The sequence below is a fragment of the Rhopalosiphum maidis genome, chromosome 3 (genome assembly GCF_003676215.2).
Source record: "Rhopalosiphum maidis isolate BTI-1 chromosome 3, ASM367621v3, whole genome shotgun sequence".
Lineage (NCBI taxonomy): Eukaryota > Metazoa > Arthropoda > Insecta > Hemiptera > Aphididae > Rhopalosiphum > Rhopalosiphum maidis.
Window position 1 is genome coordinate 21586669 of NC_040879.1, and position 24059 is coordinate 21610727.

A 24059-nucleotide genomic window follows, 5' to 3' on the forward strand; every position below is an offset into this window, starting at 1 on the left:
AATTTCACTCATTATATTATTCAGGTAATTTATTTATATTAGTATAACTAATAATAATCAATTCAAATTTTAAATGTTTTTAAACAACATTTATTTGTTACTTTGTTAGGTATACGTGTTATTTTGTCCTGTTAAAGATATTTCGTAACAAAACCAAGCTTTATGAACTAATAGAACTTCCAGTACTAAATTATACGTATGAATTCCAGTATGAATTATCAAATTTATTTTTTATTATTATTTATAGCTACTAGTATTAAAACCGCGATAGCTCAAAAATTACAAAAAGGTGAAAACAAAGCATTTCAATTGTAATAGTAAGTTATGGTCTATGGATTTTGTTAAGTGTATGGAGTAGAGATTAAAAAAAAAATATTGAGTTTTATCGGGATTCGAAAATGAATGTTCCGTATAAATAATGAAAATTGTTAAAACTCCCAATACACTTGGAAATTAAAATAAACATTAGCATTGTGCATCAAAAATAATATCAAATCATGTTAATGTGTTATCATAACTTAGTTTTGCAAAATAATAGTGGTATTGACTATTGATATATTTTTCTATAAAAATGTATAATATACGGTACACACGAATTACGTACCAAAACAGGTAGATGAACCTTTTTGAACGCATTGTGTCTCGGACACATTCGTGTTACTTTTTCACTTAACATTTTTTTCTAGGTTTACAGTGGTTTTCAAATTAATTTTTATTTTGATATTTTTAAATTTTTTAAAAAATAATAATAATTAAATATTTATCATAAACATAATATTATTATATGAAAACTTGTTTTTAGTAATTTGTACTATTAGGCCGGAGCCATATATACGACGTATTCGCCGCGTTTTGAACGCTGTGTATTCCGTGGCGAAATAAACCAATAACAGTGGCGGATCCAAGGTAGGGGTAAAAGTGTAAATACCCCCCTTGAGCTTATTATATTTAAATTTTATAAATTTATAAAAGTATAAAAATGTTGTCATTGATGCCAGTTTGAAGGATTACCCCCCTCCCTTGATGAATTTCTGGATCCGCCCCTGACCAATAATGCATTTTTAGTTCGACGGACACGGCGGTATAGGCCGTATAGCTCCGGACTTGTACATATTTTCGATAAAAATATTGGTGGAACAAAATACAAGAACTAGGCTTGGCTTCAGACTATATCCTTAATTCCTAAATAATGAAATAAGCAAGTACTTAGAAATGACGTTTGAATTATATTTCCTAGAACCAGAGTTTGCTAACCATTTAGTAATTGTAGATACATACATAAATGAAAATTCAATATTTCCTCCGAAATTATGGGCAGAAAAAATTTCTAACTAACTAATGTGATTGATTATGACTTATAATTTATATTATTATATTTTTAAATTAAATTTCAATTTTTTATATAACTTGGCATATCCATATTAATTATTATGGCAACATCATTTTAGGGGCTAGTTACAATAATTAATTGTAGAGGAAAAAGTAACACGAATTGCGTCTGGGACGCAATTCGTTCAAAAAGTTTCGTCTACCTATTTTGGTACGCAATTCGTGTGTACCCATATTGTATTATATTATTATAATACATTATAAATGATCTTCTAATATTAAATATTTAAATACCAATATAATGGATACATCGTAATATACAACGCTCTCTATGTGGTTGATTTGGTATAATTTTGTTAGTGCAACATTTTGGAGTTGTATAGGCAATCCGTTTTCGCTTTATCATCATAGCCAGACTCATTGCAACACTCACACACGTCTTGTGTACGATTCATTCGGCAGAACAAGATCGCTACAATCTATCTATCGAGGTAAGCGTTTCCATACAAAATCTAATTCTCTTGTTAGACATACGTAAACTGGTCAACCATCTAAATATAAAAAACTAACAGACCATTTTCACTTATCACATACATTACAGTAACTTACTCAATAAACGATTTACACTCGACAGTTCACTCTTACTGAATAAGATGAGTTACTATTTCCGCCCTTAGTTTTTGTAAATTATAAAATACTCATACTTAAAGATCAAAATATCACAAAAAGCCTTCGATTGTATAGTAATCTGGATAATATATATATATATATATATGTTTATTATGTTAATATGTTAATTTATATAAATTTTTTAAATGACAATAGATCAATTCTGCAGTATAATATTTAAAATAATAAAGTAACACCGGGGGTACGATACACTCACAAAATCCATTATATAATATTAATTATAATTTCCTAGTATTAAATTGAAAAATAAACATTTTTAAATTATCGATTGAGTTGGTATTTTTTGTTTTTAGTTATACATATTATGTTCTAACAATAAATGTTTATTTTATGCGCTTTTGGAAGAGCTGCTGCACGGGAAAAAATAAGTCACATTATATATTTTATTATATTTTAGTATTTATAATTATAAAAAATATTACTGTGGTAAACTGGTATATATTGATTATTAGTTGCTAGCGATAACATAAGGTTAGGTTTAGCTCAGCTGAGAGGCTGGTCTCTGGCGTCTTTCGGTAATTTTAATTGCGTCCCGGTAAAAAGGTACCGATAAAAACATACGTAAGTTGCAGCCCGTATTTCTGGGGAATTATTGATTCCGCCGAAACTACCTTTGTATCGCTTCCGCCAGCTACTGTTTATTCCCCCCCCCCCACAAATATATATTGTCCTACTAAATATACTATATGAATATTAATAAAATGTATAAAATGATAATAATTGTATAATTATTCTTTTCTTTTGTCTTGTTACCTTTTATATTCCAATTGTTATATTATTATCTTACACATTTTTGTATTATACTTTTATTATGTTGAATTTGATATTCTGTACTTTGGGCTGCGGCCCGTATTAAAACAAAATAATAATTCAAAACTAAAATGTATATTCTAATTAATACGTTTATGTAAATATTTAAATTTTTAAATGAATTATGAGCATTTTCAAATATTTAATATTTTTTATACTCATAACTCACCTAAAAATTAAAATATCGTAAAAAACCAACTAGAGAACACAAATAGGTCAATTCATTCTAATATAAAAATTAAAAGCACACTATTGAAACTGGTGAACGAAAATTTAGTATGTCGTACGTGTGTAAGATAGAGACAACACATGCAGGTCCGACGTCCTCTTAAGATATGGTATATCTTAATATCTATAAGTCCTATAGTTATATTTATTATACAATTGTTATCATTTTATACATTTTATTAATATAATATATACCATGTAGTACTATTTAAAAAATAAATACAAGGGGGGGTGATAAACAGTAGCCAGCGGAATCAATATAGGTACGCCCTTATTTCTCAAGTACGTAAGTTATGTAAGATGTTACAGTTATCGCATTTAGAATTATTCTAGAAGAATTAGAAACAAAAAAAATTACTCAAATTAAATTTTTGAGGCAATTATCATTTAAATCTTTACCTGATTCCTAGACTCGTAGTTCTTACTAGTTATAAGTTATATAATAAATAAATTAATAATTAATTAAGAAAATTATTTAATTTAAATAATAAGATAAAACATTAATATATAAAATGTGTAAAAATGTAAAAAACCAATATTATAACAGAGTAATATTTAACAGTGCCAAGTCTGATAAAATAGAAAGGAAAATATTAATTGTACATTTTTAACATACACTTTAAAATTTAATAAAAGAAATTGGTGGGCGCAATTTATATATGTACCAAAAATACATAGGACACAATTTACATAGGTATACACAAAATCGGTGATACTCGTTTGCGTACATCGATAAACGTAAAAACCAGCTAATACAAATTTTGACCCGAAAAATGACAACTCGTTTGCGAACAATTATTAAATCTCACTCTCAATATAGACTTATATTGCAAATTGCAGTGCCTAATAATGACACGATTTATCTTTAAAAATTCGATAAGATACATACACGTAATTTATAATCCTAAAAGTTTTTGATTAACTAGTGTGCGGTTCTAAACGATTAATGCAAATTTAGGTTGAATGTGTGCGTTATTGTCGACTACCGAATGTTTCGGCTACGTTTTGAGTCATCATATTACTACATGTCTATTGTTTAGTTAAACGTGTGATGATATCGAGACACGAGTTGACAGTACTTTAGCCATTTAATTTGGTGTAGTACCATAGATAATCAAATATCTATGTACATAGACATAGTACATGTATAATAGTGTTATAGTCCTAAGCCTGTAAAAGTGAGAAGAAAAATGTTATTATTTTTGTAAGTTCTTATGAGTTTTAGTAGACTAGATATAGTTTATTTACGCAAACGAGGTCCAACGTTTGGGTCATTTATCGCAGGTATTAGCAATTTGTGTGCGCAATTAAATTGTACATTTGTACGCAAACGGGTATCGCCCACACAAAATACTTGGACGTAATTTATAAACACCCAAAAATCAATAAGTATTTCCCACCCGATTACTTCATTCCCTTGTAAGACTCTTCAGGAAAATGAAGTTAATCAATAAAATAACTCATTCTACCCGAGTCAGCATCATTGAACGAGTCACTAGACTCTAGCCATGTCGGTATACCTGCACATCGGCTAATTGTTAAAATTCTCGCCCTCGCCAAAAAATGTTTGTTCGTCCACACTTGAGTAAAAAGATGCGCAAAGATCTGCATACAGTGGCGTAGTCAGGGGGGGCTAAAGGGGCTATAACCTCCCCCATATGGCCGTATTTTTATACTGTTTTGATATATTTAAATTTAAATATGGAAATTGTCTTACAAATTTTAATTATTTAAAATAGCAAATACGTTAATGGCGTCAACGTTAGTATGTTATCAGTATTTTTTTTTTGTTTTGTTCAAGTTAAAAGTATGTAGTCCCCTCCCCCAATAAAAAAATCCTGGCTATGCCACTGTCTATATACGACTATGACACTATTACTATGGTAGGTAGTGCTTTTTGTATATTTTGTTTACCGGTAGATATTGGTTGTTATTGCTCGTCGATCGATCGTTCGAAATACGTACCTACGATAAAATTATATAATATTTTATCATATTGAATTAATTATCAGTGAAATACATATCGATCACGCTGACGAAACACACTCGCAGTTGGAGTTGGATGTGGCTCTGGTAGTTTCGGCATAAAAATGGTCGCAATAATATTGTTTGCGAAGTTAGCCTATGCCAATAATGTATACAGTAATGCTTGTCTTGTGCAGAATTGCATGGGACCAATAAAAATGTTCGTTATTTTAAGCAGGTTTCTATAGCATAGGCTCCAACTCCACGTGGCCCAAGGGGGCGATCGCCCCCCCTGTAATGATTTAACGGGGGTAAAAGTATTATTTCTCCCCCGTTGTGTTAGCAATAATTGTTTGGTTAATATCAGTTTATGACATGAAAATATTCATCAAAACATCGACGATTGCATATTTGCCACTTTTTCGTGCAGACTAATTTATAACTTATTTATAGACCTAACTAAAATTAAAATAATATAGGTACATGCATTATATTTTATTTTGCGTTCTAAAACCTAGTGGACTATTAAAAGGGGGTTACGGGGCAATCAGGTAATTACCCTTTCCGGTCAGCAAATTGTAGAATATTACAGAATTTTTTTTTTCGCTTAATAGAGGGGTTTCCTCCCGCACTAATATCTAAAAGTTGACTCTATGTTCTATATAATTGAATAAAAAGGAAAATTCCTTATTGTAGAGTTACAATTTTCAACCTAATAATAAAAATTAAAAAAAATTGAAAATTAATAAATATCATAATACCTTTTAATTTTTAGTAAATAATTAAAAAGTATGTATTAATAAATTAATATAATAAAATAAAGTAGACAGTTTAATACAATTACAAACTCCAAAATTCGTGTAATAAGCTTTTTGTCTATTTTTTTTTTTCTATAACGGCTCTTTTTTCATGTTGTATTACTAATGGAGTTATATACAAAGTAAAAATATATCTGTATGCAAGGTTGAGCATTAAAGAGTTAAAAAAGTTAAAGTTAAGTTACTTTTAATTAAGTTACCTAACGAGTTACTTTTATTTTCATGAGTAACTGATAACTTAACGAGAAAACCCAGAATGATTTTAACATATTAACTATCAAGCAATAAGTTCATTGTATCGTTAACAATTATTATTTGTTCATAAGTCATAACATTTTTTCGAATTGCTTCCTGTAACCTTTTATGTGATTAATTTTACATGAAAAAATAAAAGTAACTTATTTTTAATTAAGTTAATTTACTTTATTACAAATTAACTTTTAACGAGTTGAATTAATAAAAAAGTAACTTTTAACTTTAACCTTAACTTACATTTATCTATATTAACTTAACGAGTTAAAATAATTGGTTAACTTTCCCGCAGCCTTGTTTGTATGTACTGATTATTGTTAACTACTTGATTAGTTCAAGATTCAGTTACAATTAAAATTAATTGGTACCAACATTTAGCTAAGAATAATTTTTCAATTATAATTACACGTAAGTACCACCTATTCAAAAATGTTATGTACACTGAAATCTCCACTATCGGACATTTCTCAATAACAAATGGTTTATCAAAAACGGAGAAATTTTCATTACCTATACATTTTAATGAAGAAACTTTTAAATTATGGATACTTTTATAAATCTTAAATTAAAAATAATAACAAAACGATGTCATCGTAAAACGAGTTCACACTAACACAAAGTATCCATACATTAATGGGCTTGAAGTAGTAACTTTAAAATTTTACCTTACAAGCTTAAAGAATGTATTGGATGCTAAATAGGGTGATCCTTTTATCGAAAAATATTAAATTATTTCGAAGTCTATTTACGTTTTTGAAACATTTTTTTTTTTACATAATTCCCAGTCGATATAAAACACTTAAAAAATAAAAATATTAAAAAATGTTTAATATTTTATGTCGCTATAATTTTTTTAAATTACAACTTGCATTTTTAATTTTATACATATATTCTGAAGCAGAATATTTTTCGGAGTATTTTGATACATACAAATCGAAATTAGGACGAGTGATATAATATGAGTTATAACTGTTGGACGTATTTAAAATTTAGGCGAGAGGAGTGGAGTTGTACAGAGATACCCCGCAAAATGTTTGTCTATTACTCCACTTACCTTAATTATTTTAAACACTTATAACTTATAACTTTATGACTTATAAACTACACGTCGAATTTTGATTCTTTATCGACAATAGTTATAAAAAAAAAAAATAAAAAAATAAAATTTTATCAAGAATTTAAATGTTATCATATATTGAAAATGATAATCGAGATTTGGTTTTAAGTATCTACTATTATTTTTTTTTTAATATAACAATATATCAAAAATTTGTCGAGGGGAAATAATTATTTTACGGATGAATAATGTCGTAAAAATTTGAACTTCGAATGCTCATAAGAAATTATTTTTCCATAGAATTTGTTTTATGTAGGTTGAACAATTTTTTGCAGAATCTTGTTTTAGTTGTTTAACATTTTCAAATTTTAGGTATAAAAATAAAAATGTATATGAATTTCTTATTATATAACAATTTGTATATTTTTATACAAATTATATTGAAAATTTTTTTAAAATGTTATCGTAAATAGAAAATAATATGAATATTTGGTGAAAATTTCAATCGGTTATTCATTCTCGAGTTACACACAAAAAAAAAAACAAACTGTTTTTGTAAAAATACAGTATATAATAAGTGTATGATATCATACAGTGGCGGCGCCAAGGGCGGGCACGGGCGGGCCATTGCCCTCCCTGAAAAGTCCTTGGCCCGTCCACTTACCCGCCCTGAAATTTTATGGAAGTTTTAAATTTTAAATATTAAAATTCCCATCGAAACCTACATATATAAAATATTTTTCATTGTCTTTTATTAATCCCACTGAATATACGTAATCAATGATTATGACTTATTATAACACTACTATCGGGTCATTACATCACAACTACGTCCGACAGGAATATCACTGGTATAATCCATTTTTATATGCTATCCAAACACAATATTTTATAGAAAAAATATTACATTAAAAAAAATCAAGTGTTTTTTGTTTTTACAAAAGTGTTATATCAAATTATAATTTATAATTTCTACATTAAATTATGAATTTGTAATTATTCCAATACAATTTTATTTTATTATGTAAATAGGTAAAAGTATACTAGGCAGCCGGCAGGAGCCAGGAAATGTGGAACAAAAATTTCACATATTATTATAGGCAGTGGCGTAATTAGAATTTGGTTTGGATAAAATTTGGGGGGATAATAGGTTTTTAGCAAACACGAATGGTCATTACCAATACTTTGTTCAAAATGTTAGCAGTAAAAAAAAAGTTTTGGGGTGATCTATATCCCCCTCATCCGCCCCTGATTATAGGTATTATATATTGGCCCTTCAGTAAAATTACGTGCCTCGAGTTGGCCCTACCGGGCATAAAATCCTAGCGCCGCCACTGAAGTCATACTAAAAGAGGTTATATATAAACTGCGGAAAATAAAAATTTAACATTACCTATATCATTTGCGACAAAATGAATAAAATACATATTATACCGGCGGCGGCTGATCGCGACTCAGAGTTATCTTTTACCTTTTTACCTATCCAGATTGTGGTCTGTACATAGTAATTAGTAAGTAGGAAATACTATTTCCAGTGGTAATAAATATCTTGAATTAGTGGAATCCATAAGCACAAATCGTCTATTTTTTTTTTTTCGATAGATAAAAAGCGCTAATTCTTTATTTGTATTTTAGTAGTGAATAGTGGGATAAAAGCGCAAAAATAAATTGTATGTACTCCTGATATTGTACCCGTTACGGCATTATACGATAACTTTTATGACTTTTAGTTTAACACTTGATAATCATTATATTTATTTTTTAAATACTATGATTTTTATATTTCAAAACAACAACGATTGAGTTCAATTGAAGTTTAATAATATACCTAATTATTGTATCGTATTTTATCGTAATAAATTACGGTAACGATTGATAATTATTTAAAATAACTATACCGTATATATAGTATAAACCTATAACAAATGGTATTTGATATCTCTAAAGTCAACTTCAATATAATTATAGAGAAACGTGGAACTTGTAGGTACATAGAAAAACAATTTACAGATTAAACTACTATCAAAAACTATGGGCTTCAAATTTGAGATACTTCAATTAAAATTATAATTATAATTTTAGTATCAATATTTTTACTGTATTTAAGTATACTTATGTTATAAATTCATAATTATACTAATTACTACAAATATGTAGTTGAAATTTGAAATTTTTCACTCATTTTAATATCACTGTTAAAGCTTAATTAATAACTACTTATATGATTTTGATAAAATACAGTAATACACTTTATTTTTGTAAAATGTATTTGCGCTTTTGAATTGCATTTTGGTCATTTTGGTGCCATGGGTTACAGAGCCATCCTGATTACGTTCAATACGTATTTTAATATAAATATAATTATCATATTCATAATTCAAACGATCGTCAAAAGAATAGATCATAGAATGATCATAAAATCATCATAAGTACACTCATAAATCATAATTAATAAGTATTCTTTAAACTTAGTGGTATACTATTTTACTATTAATGGTATTAAACTTAGGTGTATAGTTCACCGAGAGGCAATGTTATACGTATAAATTATTACAAATATATAAAATTATCAGTAATTTTCAAATATTTATTTTATTTGACATTTTATTAATAATAGTAACACTTATTAGACATCAGTCACAAAAATTAAACCGAATTACTGTGGTTTAAAGTATTAAACTGTTTTAATAAATAATATTATTTTGCTTTTTTCATGTTTGTGCAATTTTTTTAAATTAAATATCAATATACAGAAACATACCAGTTCTAATTCTAAATGACGCATTTTTCACTGGGTACCTATTAGACGAATAAATTCGTCAATCTTACGATGTAATCAATGCCACTGGTAAATTACTAATCAAAAAATATTAATCAAGTGAATCAAACGTTTAGTTTTACTTTACTAATCTCGTTTTTGAAAAACGTTCATGAGAACAATTTGTTATTGATTGTAATGATAGAATATAGATAATCAGTGCCGAGAAGAGTAACTTAACTTGAGTTAAAAGTCATTGTATCGAAATTACTTATATTTAAGTTACTTTTTGTAGTTAAATTACTAAATTACTCGTCACTTATATTTTATTTAATAGATTTTCAAAACTTATTGATAATGTGTGTACCCAAGTATTAAAATTTAAAATACATCATCTATATACGTGTTATATCGAATAAAATATTCTAAACTGTGATATTTTTCTTAAAGCTATAAACGATAAACTGATAAAGTGTTAATCTTAGAATGAAATTCTTATCTTTAACGCGTTGTATCATTGCGAACGGTGCACGACGCGGTGTCGGAGTCTGCGCGTACAACATCGGTATTCGAACTTTTAATACTAATATAATGTAATAATTATTATAGATAGGTAGGTACCAATTATTTATCAGTTATTACTTATATGTTTTATGCCCATAAATTCGTTTTTACTGTTTCTAGTAATCAGTGATTATTGACTATTGTCGACGATCTAATTTTACGAATTTCTGGTACCTATTGGCTATTGGTAATGGTAAATAGCTCACTGATTCATTACGATTATGATTACCTATTCGACATTCACGAATCATAATATCGAGACATTCGTGTTATGACTGTTAAGTATTTATATTTTATAATATTTAAGTTCATAATTATATTTAAAATAGAATTGGTCTATAAAAGTGAAATACTTGAGCTACGGCTACCATGTCCTGTGTACAACAATTTGTTAATATAAGTTAATTTCGGTAAATTACAATAAATTTTAAGTTGAATGTAAACTCTTTGTTAATTCCATAGCCTACTCTACTCTATTACAAGTAATTCAAATTTAAATAAAATATTAGATATAAAAGCAAGTGGATACTATATTATATTTATATAATAGTAATTAATAACCTATGTTTATATAGTAAAAAAGCAGTTATAAAATCAATCATATGAAAATCTTAATAATTTAACATTTTTATGTTTATTTAAAATTGTCAAACATTATTACGAATTGTCATAACTATTTTGTACAGCGCAATACTTGTGAATAAATTTTGGTAATTATAATTGGGTAATTTTTTAATGTGTATTTATTAAATGTTTTTTCTTCTGAAAAGTTTGTTAATTTGGGCAGACCTTTACAATCAAGAGTAACAATTTTTACTTATTGTTCTTAAATATTCTAAACACACATTCTAATTTGTATATAATTTTACAATAATACAATTATGAATTACATAATTCATGTTTTAGTCAAAACATGGTTCCAGAGTGAAAGAGCTCGTGTTTAATTATGACCATAGTCCTAAAGTGCAATAGGCAATATCATATGCGTTCAGTTGGTCAAGTGCTGTAGAAATTAAATATTTATAGATTATTTCATATTAATTCATTATAAAACTTACTTAGATATATGTATATAAATAGTATTATTATTTATTAATTAAATAGATAATTTTAAGCACTTGAAAGATGATATATAGTATTTAGGGTTATAAAAGTTTAAAACAAAAATCAGAAATCAATAAACATTAGAAAGAATATATTTAGTGGTATAAAATCAATTACATGGATGATACAATTTTTTACAAATTAACTCGACAATAAATACATAATTTTTCTATTAATTACAATAAATATTTCATATGGTAAAACGATACATCTTATAAACTATCCCTGTATAAAAAAAATATTTTTAAGAGTATTACTAAATTCATGTTTAAAACTATAAATCATAATGAATAAGGGTCATTTAATAAAGAATCTACATTAAAATTATTGACTTTAGGCGTAATTACTTCTTCATTATTATGTTGATTTGCAATAACCTCTTCAATATCTAAATCTGTCAATTCAGGTAAATCATCCAAATTTTGAATATCTAAAAATAATACTAATTAATATTATAAATAGGAACAAATGATAGAATTTTAGACATTTTAGGTGAGATTCAAATAGTTATGAATAGTAATATTAATAAAAATATATGAAACAAAAGACATATTAAATACTAAAGTATTTACAATTATTTTAGTTATGTCCGTTATGTTTGCTGTATAAAAATATGCTGGGTAGGTAAGTAAAAGATATTTGTCATCTGTATAATATTACAGCCACGCTATAAATGTTAAAATATATATCAATAGACTTTTACAGTTCCACACAATATATTAAAATTTTGATGTGAATTCTATACGAAATGTGAACATTCCACATACTTTTAAGCAAGGGATCTTCAATCTTTTTAGTATTATAATTTATATGATTAAATTTTAAATTACAAACTTTTATTATTATTATTATTATTATTAAAACATTTCAATTTTGAATTGCAAATTATTTATTTTATTTTTAGTGTGATAACTGACATTGTTTTTTATTAACTAATTTTTCTATATTTGGTGGGATCTGGGACGATGCAATCCTTCGCAAGTTTCCGAAGTGAATATCGGTTAAAGAAGCTAGTTTTCAATTCAAAAATTTTCATTCGTGAAATAGAAAAGATACATGCTATATTTTAAATGTGATCGCGAGTTGCAAATAATGCTCACGGGTTGAAGACTGACTCCTGCTTTAGAGGTATAAATAATAAATATTAAATTACTTTGTGAAAGAATATCAATATTGTCCATAGCTCTAGTTTGTGTAGCCACATTCAATATTTCAGCAGCTGTTTTTTCAATGATATTCTTCCATGCGTTTATTCCATCATTCTATAAATAATGTAAAAAGAATAAGCTAATAATTTAAAAACTTGTTTTACCATTTTTCTTACCGTACGAGTTTTGAGTTTGAAATTTTTTGCTGAAAAATGTGACTCTTTTTTAGGTTTTCTCAATCTACTGGCAGAATTCAATGCGTTTATTTTGTTTGATACATTTCTTGCATTTACTAGTTTCTGCAAATCATATAATATTTAACGATACAGTTCTATTCATACATATTTATAGAAATGCTTATTCAATATCCAGCTTTCTGAATATCTTAGCTCATATGTTTATATACTTAATTCAATACCTATATTGCTATGTGTAATTGTGTCAATAACTTATCATTTAAACTTTTATTATTATATAAAATGTAAATGTATAATTCCCATAAAAACTTTAAAATAAATTATTTAAGCTGATCAACCCAGCTTTAGGTTTTCCATTGAGATTCTTTAAATTCTTTTATGGTATTCAAACTATAAATTAAATAGCAATCTAATTTATTAAATTTTTTTACTTACATATTTTTTAAAATATAAAATTGATCTAGTATTTTTTTTTTTATTATGTACATTTTTTTATATTTAATAAAAATGACAAGAAAGTTATACATTTTGTATTAACAAAGTTGTATACTTAACTATACGGCTATATAAATAATGGTTAATAAATATGATTTATTAATGTGAAATTGATATAATTTATATAATTGTATGTTTATTTATGACTTAACTAAATAATTTTCAAAGAACATGTGTATCGTTATCTATTTCTCCATTATAACTTGATCGATTTTTATGAAAAAAATAAACTTATTATATGAATTCAAATATTATGACCAAGTAACAAAACCAACTCTTGATTAAGAATAAAAAGTATAAATATATCATAACGCATAAAACAATATTATTTAATTATTTAAATATTGATAATGTAAACACACCATTTTGCAAGTTTGTCAATAGTTAAGAGTTCAGGTCAGCTTCAATCGCCAGAATCACTGAATTGTTCATCATGATAGTATTTTCAAAAAAAGTATATCAACTCATTTTTAAACTAAAAAATTCTGCTATCTTCATTTTTTGAGAAGCCTATCAATGAAAATATATGGTGGATTAATTAATATCTACCCACATATTTTAACATGAATTAAATATTATTTTCCGTATGACTTTAATAATGACAGTAAAATTAATGAAAAAAATAATTTTATTTCTAATATATTATTTTTATATTGGTGGTTACTAGCTATAAATATCTATAACTAATTTCATATTAGACAACCTATACGATGCAAGATATAATTTATGTACGAGACAAATTATCACTAGAAAAAGCCACATTATTATGAAATATTAAAATGATGTCAATATAGATTTATTAGAACATTGTATGTATTGATTAACAATGTACTTGAATAATGCTACTTGGGTTAGATATATCCATGATTTCTAAAATACAAATATTTTTATACACAATCGTTTGATTTTGGATAAAAATCTACACATAAAATTTAACTATGAACCTATTACAGCTAATGTAAAACCAGCGTTATGTTGATAATAATGAAAGTTATAAATTGAAGAAATAATAACAATTGGAATGATTTAAAGACAACTGAAAAGTTTAAAGTTACCTTAAGTCTTACCAAAATTATTTTTATTATATTAAACAATCAATTTAATTGATTAACTAAATTGAACAAAGAGGTGTATTTTTAAAGTATAGTTATATAGTAGACTTCTAAATAGTTTAAACTGGGTTCATATTATAATGTTTTCATTATAATAAAAATTGGTGTATAACACAAAATCTGTTTTTGAACCACCCGAAGTTACCAGTACACCAGTACAAAAATTAATTTAATATTTTTTGAAAATAAAAATGTATATTATATTACATTAGACGGAGGAGATCTGGGTAATCCGACATCTTTAGCCATTTGAATTGCCATTTGGATATCATTAACATCAACTGTGTCCTTGTTAGCAAATGTTGCACATGATTTGGCTTCTTCCAAAATGAGTGATATGGATCCTAATCAATCAAGTTATAAATTAGTCATGGAAAAAAAATACATCGTGTTTCACAGCAGTTACTGTAGTTATTAAATTCCAACAGGTGGTTTACAACTTGATCGTCGCATTCACGTATTCCTAAATTTTTCATCATCGACACAACGATTTGAGAATTTTTAAACAACGATTTATCTTGAGTAGACGACATGATTTTGCCGAAAGTCACATTCGATAACGCATCAATGATTTTCCGATTCCTAAGAAGTAACTAAAAAGTACAATTTATTATATAAAACCAAATTATAAAATAAAAATAAATAAAACACATTAATACCGTAGTGTGTACTAGTTACGAACAAATAAAAAAATCAAACGGAACATGACATTGCACAATGACATTAAACTAAAAATGATAATGTAAAATGATAATCAGGGTTTATAAAAACCAAATTCGATAGGTACGTATGATTAGGCATGACGTAGAATCTTATACTCCCGCCATTGTGCAGGCTCGGGCTATCAATTTTCAATAATACATCACTGTTGTTTTGTGCCGATCGGAGTTGGCGGGAATTTTACAGTTAAGTTTATTTAGTCAATTTAGTAATTTAATTTAGATTTTAGAGAAAAGACAAGTATATTTGAATTTAACTACCTATATAAACATTTTATTTTTTGAGCTTTGAGTCAAAAAACTGTTATGACATAATCAAAATTACAAAATACAACTAGCAACATCAGATTATTATTCTATAAATTTAAAACCCTTAGCTACATACTTTCACTTACTATCAAGATAATGGTTTTCATAACTATGGCTCAGCTTATATAGGTATATTTATATGGTATTATGAGTTGGGATGGTGCCTATAATATACATCTTAATTCAATTGAAACTACTATAAATTCTCTTATTAAAATATTTTTTTAAAAAAACACTATAGGAAAAATACTTTTATATATTATATAGAGAGTATTGTAATTTATTAAATTTAACTCAATTATAGGTGAGACATATATAATCGAATATGTTTTTTCTTGATGTACAAAAAATGTAATTTAAACATGACAACTCAATCACAAGACTCTGTGAATATGTGTATCATACTATAGTAATATTTTGGGACTTAAAACCATGGCGAAATGATAAGGTATCGACACTTTCAACCACTCACCTACGTCAAGGTAATCGAAAATTTTACTTTAGTAAAATACGCCACTACCTGCCCGATAGTGGATAGGTAATAACTGTTATTGCCTTAACGCATAAAATAGACAATTTAAGTTTAATAGTTAGAGTTTCTTGATTAACGATTTATTAACGCGCTAAGTATTTTGGCAATATATGTCTATAAAATAAAATTGTTGACGTATTTTATAACCAGTCTTGTAGAGTACCTATTCGAATAAAAGTGTTTGAATAATCGTATATAAATTATTTTTTATCAAAGAATAATTGCTGCTTTTAAACGATATTTCAAGTCCAGACTTAACACCGTGCAATTTTTTGCCTTGATTTCGATCAATAATGTATAAAATGGAATATTTTATAACTGATGACGGAAATCATTGTTTCACGGTTTGATCTAACGTCAAAAACATTCAATAATTTTTTTTAATAATCATGAAATATTGAAAATTAAGCCACCTTCACCCCCTTAGGTTAGGTACCTATCAACAGGGATAATAATGATGAATTGGAATAAATTGTTAGCTGTTACTGCAACATTAGATGAATAAACTATTATTTTAACTAGTTTTATACTATTACATAATAATTAATAATATCGAGTTCTGCAATGAAAGTGTTGTATAGGATGAAAACCCCGAAATCTCAACTCAAGAACTTGAAGCTACTGAACTACGTCTAGTGGATAAATATAAATATTCTCGAGCTGATGTATTTGCAGCCTTTTATACCCTCGTCATATTTTCCCGAACCAGTGGTTAGGTGGATTGCAAGTTTGACGTCTAGTTAAACAATATTAGAATTTAAAAAACAGTGCCTTGAAAATAAGTCACATTGACCCAGGCATCCATCATCAAATTTTTAAATTATCCACTCGTAAACGTAGTACCTACTCCTTTACGTGAGTTTTAATTTATATTTATAATCAAGTCATAAAAAGAATTTTTTTCAAACAATAGGAATATAGTATTAATGTAAAATAACCTTTATCTATTATATATATATTACACGTAAATGCATCATTAAAATTGATACCATATAAAATTGGTATGTATATGTAATTGATTGTGTATGTTAATAAGTGTATTCAATTTAAGCTACTCTGATAACGAAAATTTGTTTGTGTAAGTAATATTCGTTTAACGCGAACAAATTCGTTTTGAGCGTTTCGGCTTGTACAACGTTTTTTTAACACGAACAGGTTATTTTACGCTCCCTTCGAGTTCGTGTTAACGAGGGAGTACTGTACGATTTAATACTAATTACTACCTAAAAATTAATTTATATGGTGGTTTGTTTTGAAACCCACTAATTTCATACGGTCCAAAATATTTTCAATAATATTTTAATTACTCATTAAACGAGTACGGATGGAGAACATATAAATTGTTGTAATTGGAAGGTGTGTTCAAATTTATTATCAAAAAGATCACAGCCAGATACATTTAGATCATTATTCATTAACTTTGAACACGGGAGGGAATTGAAGACATGTACTCGTTTTATCAATCTTTAAATGTTATATCTACTGGTAATAACTATTGATCTGCATTTTATAAAACAAATTAAAATATATTTTAAGGTAGTGTAAACTTTACCATCTATTATATATTATACCTGGTAAATTCGATGTTGGATAGGCATTTGCATTGAGGCGTTTTGTGTCAGATTCGTACAACTGTCCCCTACAAATGATCACTAAAAATTACCTTTTTTCATTTTTATCCAAACCAACAATATCAATCCATTTCAGAAGTCTTTCTATGTATCTGTTGGGATTTGGAAAACGATTGCACCAGCTTATACAGCTGCCAATTGTTGACTGCTTCATGGACTGTATTGGTATGGTTGTTCATAGGTAATATTTTAATGGTGGAGAGGGGGAATAAAAAAATCTCAAATTTAAGCTAAATAAAGGTATGTTATTTCAACCGATAAATATAAATACGTACGTTATTATTTTTACAATTAATACATTATGTATTAGTATAAGTATTACAGTTAATTAAAATAATCAATATAGGAAAAAAATTGAAATTAAAACATAATCAAATGTATTGTTCACTATTCAGTATCAGCGGTGTAAAAATTATGAGTCTTAATTACGAATAATTACTAATTGATATATTAATCCGTGGTCTAGTATCTAGCGCTCCTGGTGGCGTTCACAACATAATAATAATTGTTATTGAAGTTATTGGAGTGTAACGATACGAATCGGTTGCATAATGAACGATCAATAAGTTTTACGTGTGGTATAACAGCGAAACGTAACGAACCATCGACTCGTATCGGACTTCGTCTTCGATGCGAGTCGATACGTAATGTTTCCGTACCGTTACATATCGAATTTTTGTTCTTGAAAATCTTAATATAGTATAATTTTACTTCTCACTTATCTATCTCTGGTACTCACTGAAAGTTTTGACAAGCAGATTTGATCTCTCAATGATTGTGTAATTACAATAGATCAACGAAGCCGTTTTGTAATAATAATCATGACTGGAAAATCATCGAAAATTTGTATATTGTGTGTGGAACCAATGCTCAAATATCCCAGATCCAGGATGTCTTTACACTCGTAAGTGTCGTTATTATTTTTTTATGGTGTATGGGGGGACAAGCACATGTTATTCCAATTAATTTTTCTTTATTTTGTAATAGATTTCCATTGTGTCCAAAAAAACGGCAGATCTGGCTTAATCGATGTAGATTAACAAATGCAGAAGTCTCACCAAATTGTAAGATATGTTCATTTCACTTTGAGCCAACATGTTTCAAATCCGGTGTTAAGAGACGCATACTATATCCTGATGCTGTACCAACAATTTTTAAAAAAGGCCATGTTGAAATAGCAAACACGACATTAAAAAATATGAAAGGTATTATATATTATATTTTTTTTCCAATAATTATTGTTTATGGGTTGATCAGCACTACCAATGAAGTTTTTGTCCTATTGATATTTTAAATCAATTTTATATCTTGTTTAATAATAATGGTGAATTTTTATTAGTAGCATAATTTTTTTTTCATTAATTTATGTATTAGTCACTAAACTGGTGGCACCAACCCCAAATAAGTATCAAGGAAGGCAACCTTCCATTGTATTTGGTTAGACGAGTCGTTGTTAAATTTATGGTGTGTATAATAGTAAAAGGCCAGGGCTGATAGCTGAATACAAGAACACTATACATTTGTGTAACTATTGACATAAGTTAATAACAATTATAATATAATATGATATACCTAATATTATTATAATTATTATATAACTTATAATTATGTCCAAATTTAGTTTATTCTATCACATTTCTGATAGGAAATAAATTACCATTAATAATTATTATTTTTAGGATTATTAATTATTATTATTATTGTTATTATATGGTTCAAACCGATATTAAAATACTATAAATTAATAGTTACCTGATAACAATTATTTATAGTTAAAATTAGATTAAATAATTAGTAATATAAATTTATTTTAAGGTAATCTTAAAAATAGACGCTAAAATAAATAATCTGATGAAAATATTTTATATTTTTATGTATTCAATTTCCTATTATTGAATTCAAATTTAATTCATCCAATGTCTTCTTTTTGTAACAATAGTCATGACTGGAAATTCATCGAAAATTTGTATTTTGTGTGTGGAACCAATGCTCAAATATCCCAGATCCAAGATGTCTTTACACTCGTAAGTATTGTTATTATTTTTTATAGTATGTTGGGACAAGCACATGCCAGTCTAAAGAGTTGTATTTTGTTTTGATTAGATTTCCATTGTGTCCAAAAAAACGGCAAATCTGGCTTAATCAGTGTAGATTAACAAATGCAGAAGTTTCACCAAATTGTAAGATATGTTCGTTTCACTTTGAGCCAACATGTTTCAAATCCGGTGTAAAGAGACGCGTACTTCATTCTAATGCAGTACCAACAATTTTTAAAGAAGGCCGTTTTGAAATGGCAAACACGCCATTAAAAAATACCAAAGGTATCATATATTATATTTTTTTTCCAATAATTATTGTTAATGGGTTGACCAGCACTACCAATGAAATTTTCGCACCTATGATGAATTTTCATTATTGGGTACAGTAATAAAACTTAATTTTTTATTTTAAAGAGCGTATTCTTAAAATTGAAAATGTTGAAAATAATGCTTTGAAGTGATATGTGTCAACATAGGTTTGAATCAATCATAAACATGATGCATTGTACAGTAGGTACTGATGTATCATAAAAACTATTATAAATGTTGAAGTATTATTAAAATAAGATATATGAATTTATAACCATTCAATTTAAGTATAAAGCATAACATTTTTATTGATGTCTCGTAATAGGTATATATTTATATTTAAATTAAATTAACATTGTCATTAATTATAATATATAATATTACTTAAATTTATTTTAATATTTAATTGAATGTTGTAAAGCTATACAAAGCTAATTATAATTATTTTATATTTTAAGCAACAAAGAATGTATTGGTTATTCATTAATGTTTTTTGTAAAGACACACTTTATACTATAAAAAAAATTCAATTTTCATTGTTAAGGTTAGTTTATAAAATATTTATTGAGTACTTCTTTTTAAGGAAAGAACCTTTTATAATCACCCAATAGATTAAATTCTAATAGGCAACTAATTAGCCTACTACATGATCGATGGTTGCTTATTAACTTGTAGAAAATGTATTCAACTAACATTTGAAACTTATGCGTTATACTTGCTAAATTGCTTAGTACATGTATCAATAACATTTTACCGTGAAAAATAATAATTAAATTTTAAATAAAAATTATCCATCTGATACTTATGTAGTATTAATTTTTTAATCTAAGATATGTAAGAAATTATTTTTCTGTTCTAGAAAAACAAAAAAAATGCAATAAAAATGGAATTGCTGTCAAGAATTATCAGTCGCGTAATATTTCATTAACCAGAGCTACTAAAAAAGTGATTAACGTACAGGATCGTCAGTTACGTAATGTTGTATTAACAAGAGCTACTAAAAAAGTAATTACCGATCAAACTTGTCAGTCTTGTGATATTTCACAAACAAAATTTGTTAAAGAAGTATTTGAACGTGTGGTAAGTATAGTAACAAATAAAAAAAGAGAACTTGATGAGCTAGATGGAACTATTATGAAACTAGAAAAAGAAAAGTCATCACTTATATCACAATTGGAAGGTGTAAGAAGTCAAATATCATTAGCTAACACTGTTCATTAATTTTACACCTAATAGTTAGAGCACATTAATTAATCTATATCTTAATCTATCAAACAGTAAAGAAATTTTCTGCTTTTTTTTTCTTCTTATATCGCAGTAAGTGATGAAAGTTGTTCAATACTAAACATTGTATTCTATTTTAAATAGTTATTTGAGAAAGAAATAACATTCTGAGTAATTTGTTTGATAAAGTAATATTGTGTTGCTTTTAACATCAAAATATTTTAAATAAGAAAATGCAACTGCTAGTTAAGAAATTTATATTATTATAGTTTTGTTTTGTTTTTAATTTAAAAAAATAACTATTGGATGTTACTGCATATTTTATAATTTGTTAAATAAATGTACATTTATTTATTTTGTTTTTCTTTAAAGAAATATTACAATTCAAGAATATTGTTTAATAATGTTAAAAATTGGTAAAAAGATTCTAGAGGTAGCATGAATTAAGTACATGGAAAAGCAAAATTCTTAAACATAGTTTTGCAGTTCTGCTATAACAACTTGTGAGATTCAATTTCTGAAATTTGTTTGATATATAGTCTAAGATTCGTCTTAAAGTATGCGAGCTAATTATGTTCACATATACACATACACATATGAACATCAGTTCATCAGGCTTAATAAAAATACATTTTTGAGTATTTTAAAAATGTATATTGTCTAAATATATATATATATATATCTAAAAAAAAAATTATCGTAGAAAAGGATTTAAATAAAGTTGTAATTCTTTAAACTGTTTCTCTAACACGTTATACTTGGTAACCGGCAATTTTTTTTGTGGCATGGTTAAATGACAGATATTGTGGGGTATCATAATATTATACATACTGTAGTAAGAGTATACTTAATTAAAAATGCTACGGACTGTAATATTGTATATTATATGTAATATTTAAGCGAATATATTACATTGAAAATAATAATTAATTGTAATATCAATAAGCCCAATAATAATAATAATAATAATAATAATAAAACAAGAGCAATATACTCAAGGGCAACTAGCACACAATTGTAATACGATATAACTTATATAGCAACTAGAAAACACTTTGACCATTGGCCAAACACTAGTCACTATACCATCCGGTGTCCACTGATTAGCAGAATACTATTGGATAATAATATTACTAAAATACATTTACAAATTGTATATATGTATTTATTTATACTTTAATGAATAAAATAACTTCCATTTTTTTTCTTCAAAAATTCATACTTTAAAGTCTATATAATCCTTGTTTTAATTAAATATTGATAAAAGTCCTTGAACATAAATTTTTTTTTTATTAATAGCTACTAGTTTACAGATTAATATAGCTCAACAATTACAAAATATATAAATTACAAGTATATTATATGATAAAGCCAGTTTTTAAAATAAAAATGATTACAATTTGTATGCAATTACATATTATTCAGTATTGAGAATGGAGTGGAGATTGAATGAAATATTACATTTTAGAAAATTAACTAAAAGTATTTAGTCTACAGAGCAGATAAAAAATCAAGCGAGCAAATAAGATGTGGTAAAGGTCAGAGATACATTCCCTGGAATGAAATATACAAAATAGAGAATTAAATTATTAAATTGAACAATATAATATATATTATGGACTATGGTCTATGTAAGTTTAACTTATTAAACTAAATGTTTTGTAAATATTGGATGTAATATATATAATATTCTATACCTTAACCAAAAATGAAAAAAAATATTTCAAAATTGTTTTTATCTAATCTCCCTAAAACATTGTCAATGGATAACAAAACAAAAAATGAACTACACAAAATATTAAATCAATCGGATAAAGTTTATTTATTTTTTAAACATGTCGCCGAATTGAAATTTGTGAAAGTAAATAAAATGTGTAATAACTATTATTATATATATTTTTAAATATATCGAATTGGTTGTGTTTTATTGAAAATGTAGTTTTATTTTTACATTTCAATGAATAAGTTTGCATAGATTAACCTTTTAGATCGTTCAAAAAATATTTTTGTATTTAAATTTTTAAAATTTGTAACGAAAGAATGGACATAAAGTTTAATTGATAGTTTCTAGTTATTTCATCTGAACCATCATTTGATATCTAAACTTCAATTATCATCTTTTTTAAATTGACAGTTACATAATTATTAAAAAATCCAAATCAAACCTAACCTAACCATATTTTCTCAAATAATTGCCTTGATAATATTAAGATTATTAGGCCATTTTGGCTACAACTACATGGTCTTATTCGTTATCGAAATGTTATTCCTAACGTCGGCTTATTGGCTATAGGCTCCTAGTTAATCAGACTGAAGTAGACGAGTAAGAAAAAGGCAGTTTAAATAAGATGTGGATTTTGCCCGGTTTTTGGTAACTTCGTTACCGTATATTCCAATATGGTGAATGAAGTGAATTATATAATTTAATTGATTGAGTGTGAAAATTTTTAACTTTGTACTAAGAAGTGAAGTCAAATTAGGATATAATATAGTACCAGAGACTATTAAATAGTGATTTGTGTTAAAATTTAAAATTAGAGTAAAGGCTTCAATGATGGCATATCATTCAGCTATGAAGGAGAAAGACGATGGGGAGAGATTGTAGTTGTAGATAAAAGAACTATATGTAGCTCCAAAATATAGAATGCAATAATAGAAAAAGGATGAGCGACTGGTCCTTTTGTATAAGCAACAATGACAATTAAAGCTGCATTAACCATGAAATAAAACTTTGTTTTGGATCTTTAAAGGACAGATCTGATAATTTAC

General features: G+C 26.6%; 2 protein-coding genes across 3 annotated transcripts; one reads left to right on the forward strand and one right to left on the reverse strand.

Annotated features, from left to right (window-relative positions):
- Positions 1-11856: 11856 nt before the first annotated feature.
- On the reverse strand, positions 11857-18122 carry LOC113558808. 2 transcript variants are annotated; one of them, XM_026964359.1, is made up of 7 exons: positions 17994-18122; positions 17659-17726; positions 14934-15120; positions 14735-14871; positions 12900-13022; positions 12729-12837; positions 11857-12005 (listed from the first exon to the last, which is right to left on the reverse strand). In XM_026964359.1, the coding sequence occupies exons 2-7, from the start codon at positions 17689-17691 to the stop codon at positions 11857-11859; spliced, it is 738 nt and encodes a 245-aa protein (XP_026820160.1). In that variant the 5' UTR covers positions 17692-17726; positions 17994-18122. The 2 variants fall into 2 exon arrangements, with proteins under 2 accessions (XP_026820160.1, XP_026820159.1); XM_026964358.1 differs by lacking the exon at positions 17994-18122 and having other exon boundaries at positions 17659-17803.
- Positions 18123-18458: 336 nt separating this feature from the next.
- Positions 18459-21514, forward strand: LOC113558532. The gene is made up of 5 exons (XM_026964017.1): positions 18459-18622; positions 18706-18923; positions 19658-19742; positions 19822-20039; positions 20926-21514. The coding sequence occupies exons 1-5, from the start codon at positions 18540-18542 to the stop codon at positions 21285-21287; spliced, it is 966 nt and encodes a 321-aa protein (XP_026819818.1). The 5' UTR covers positions 18459-18539; the 3' UTR covers positions 21288-21514.
- Positions 21515-24059: the final 2545 nt, after the last annotated feature.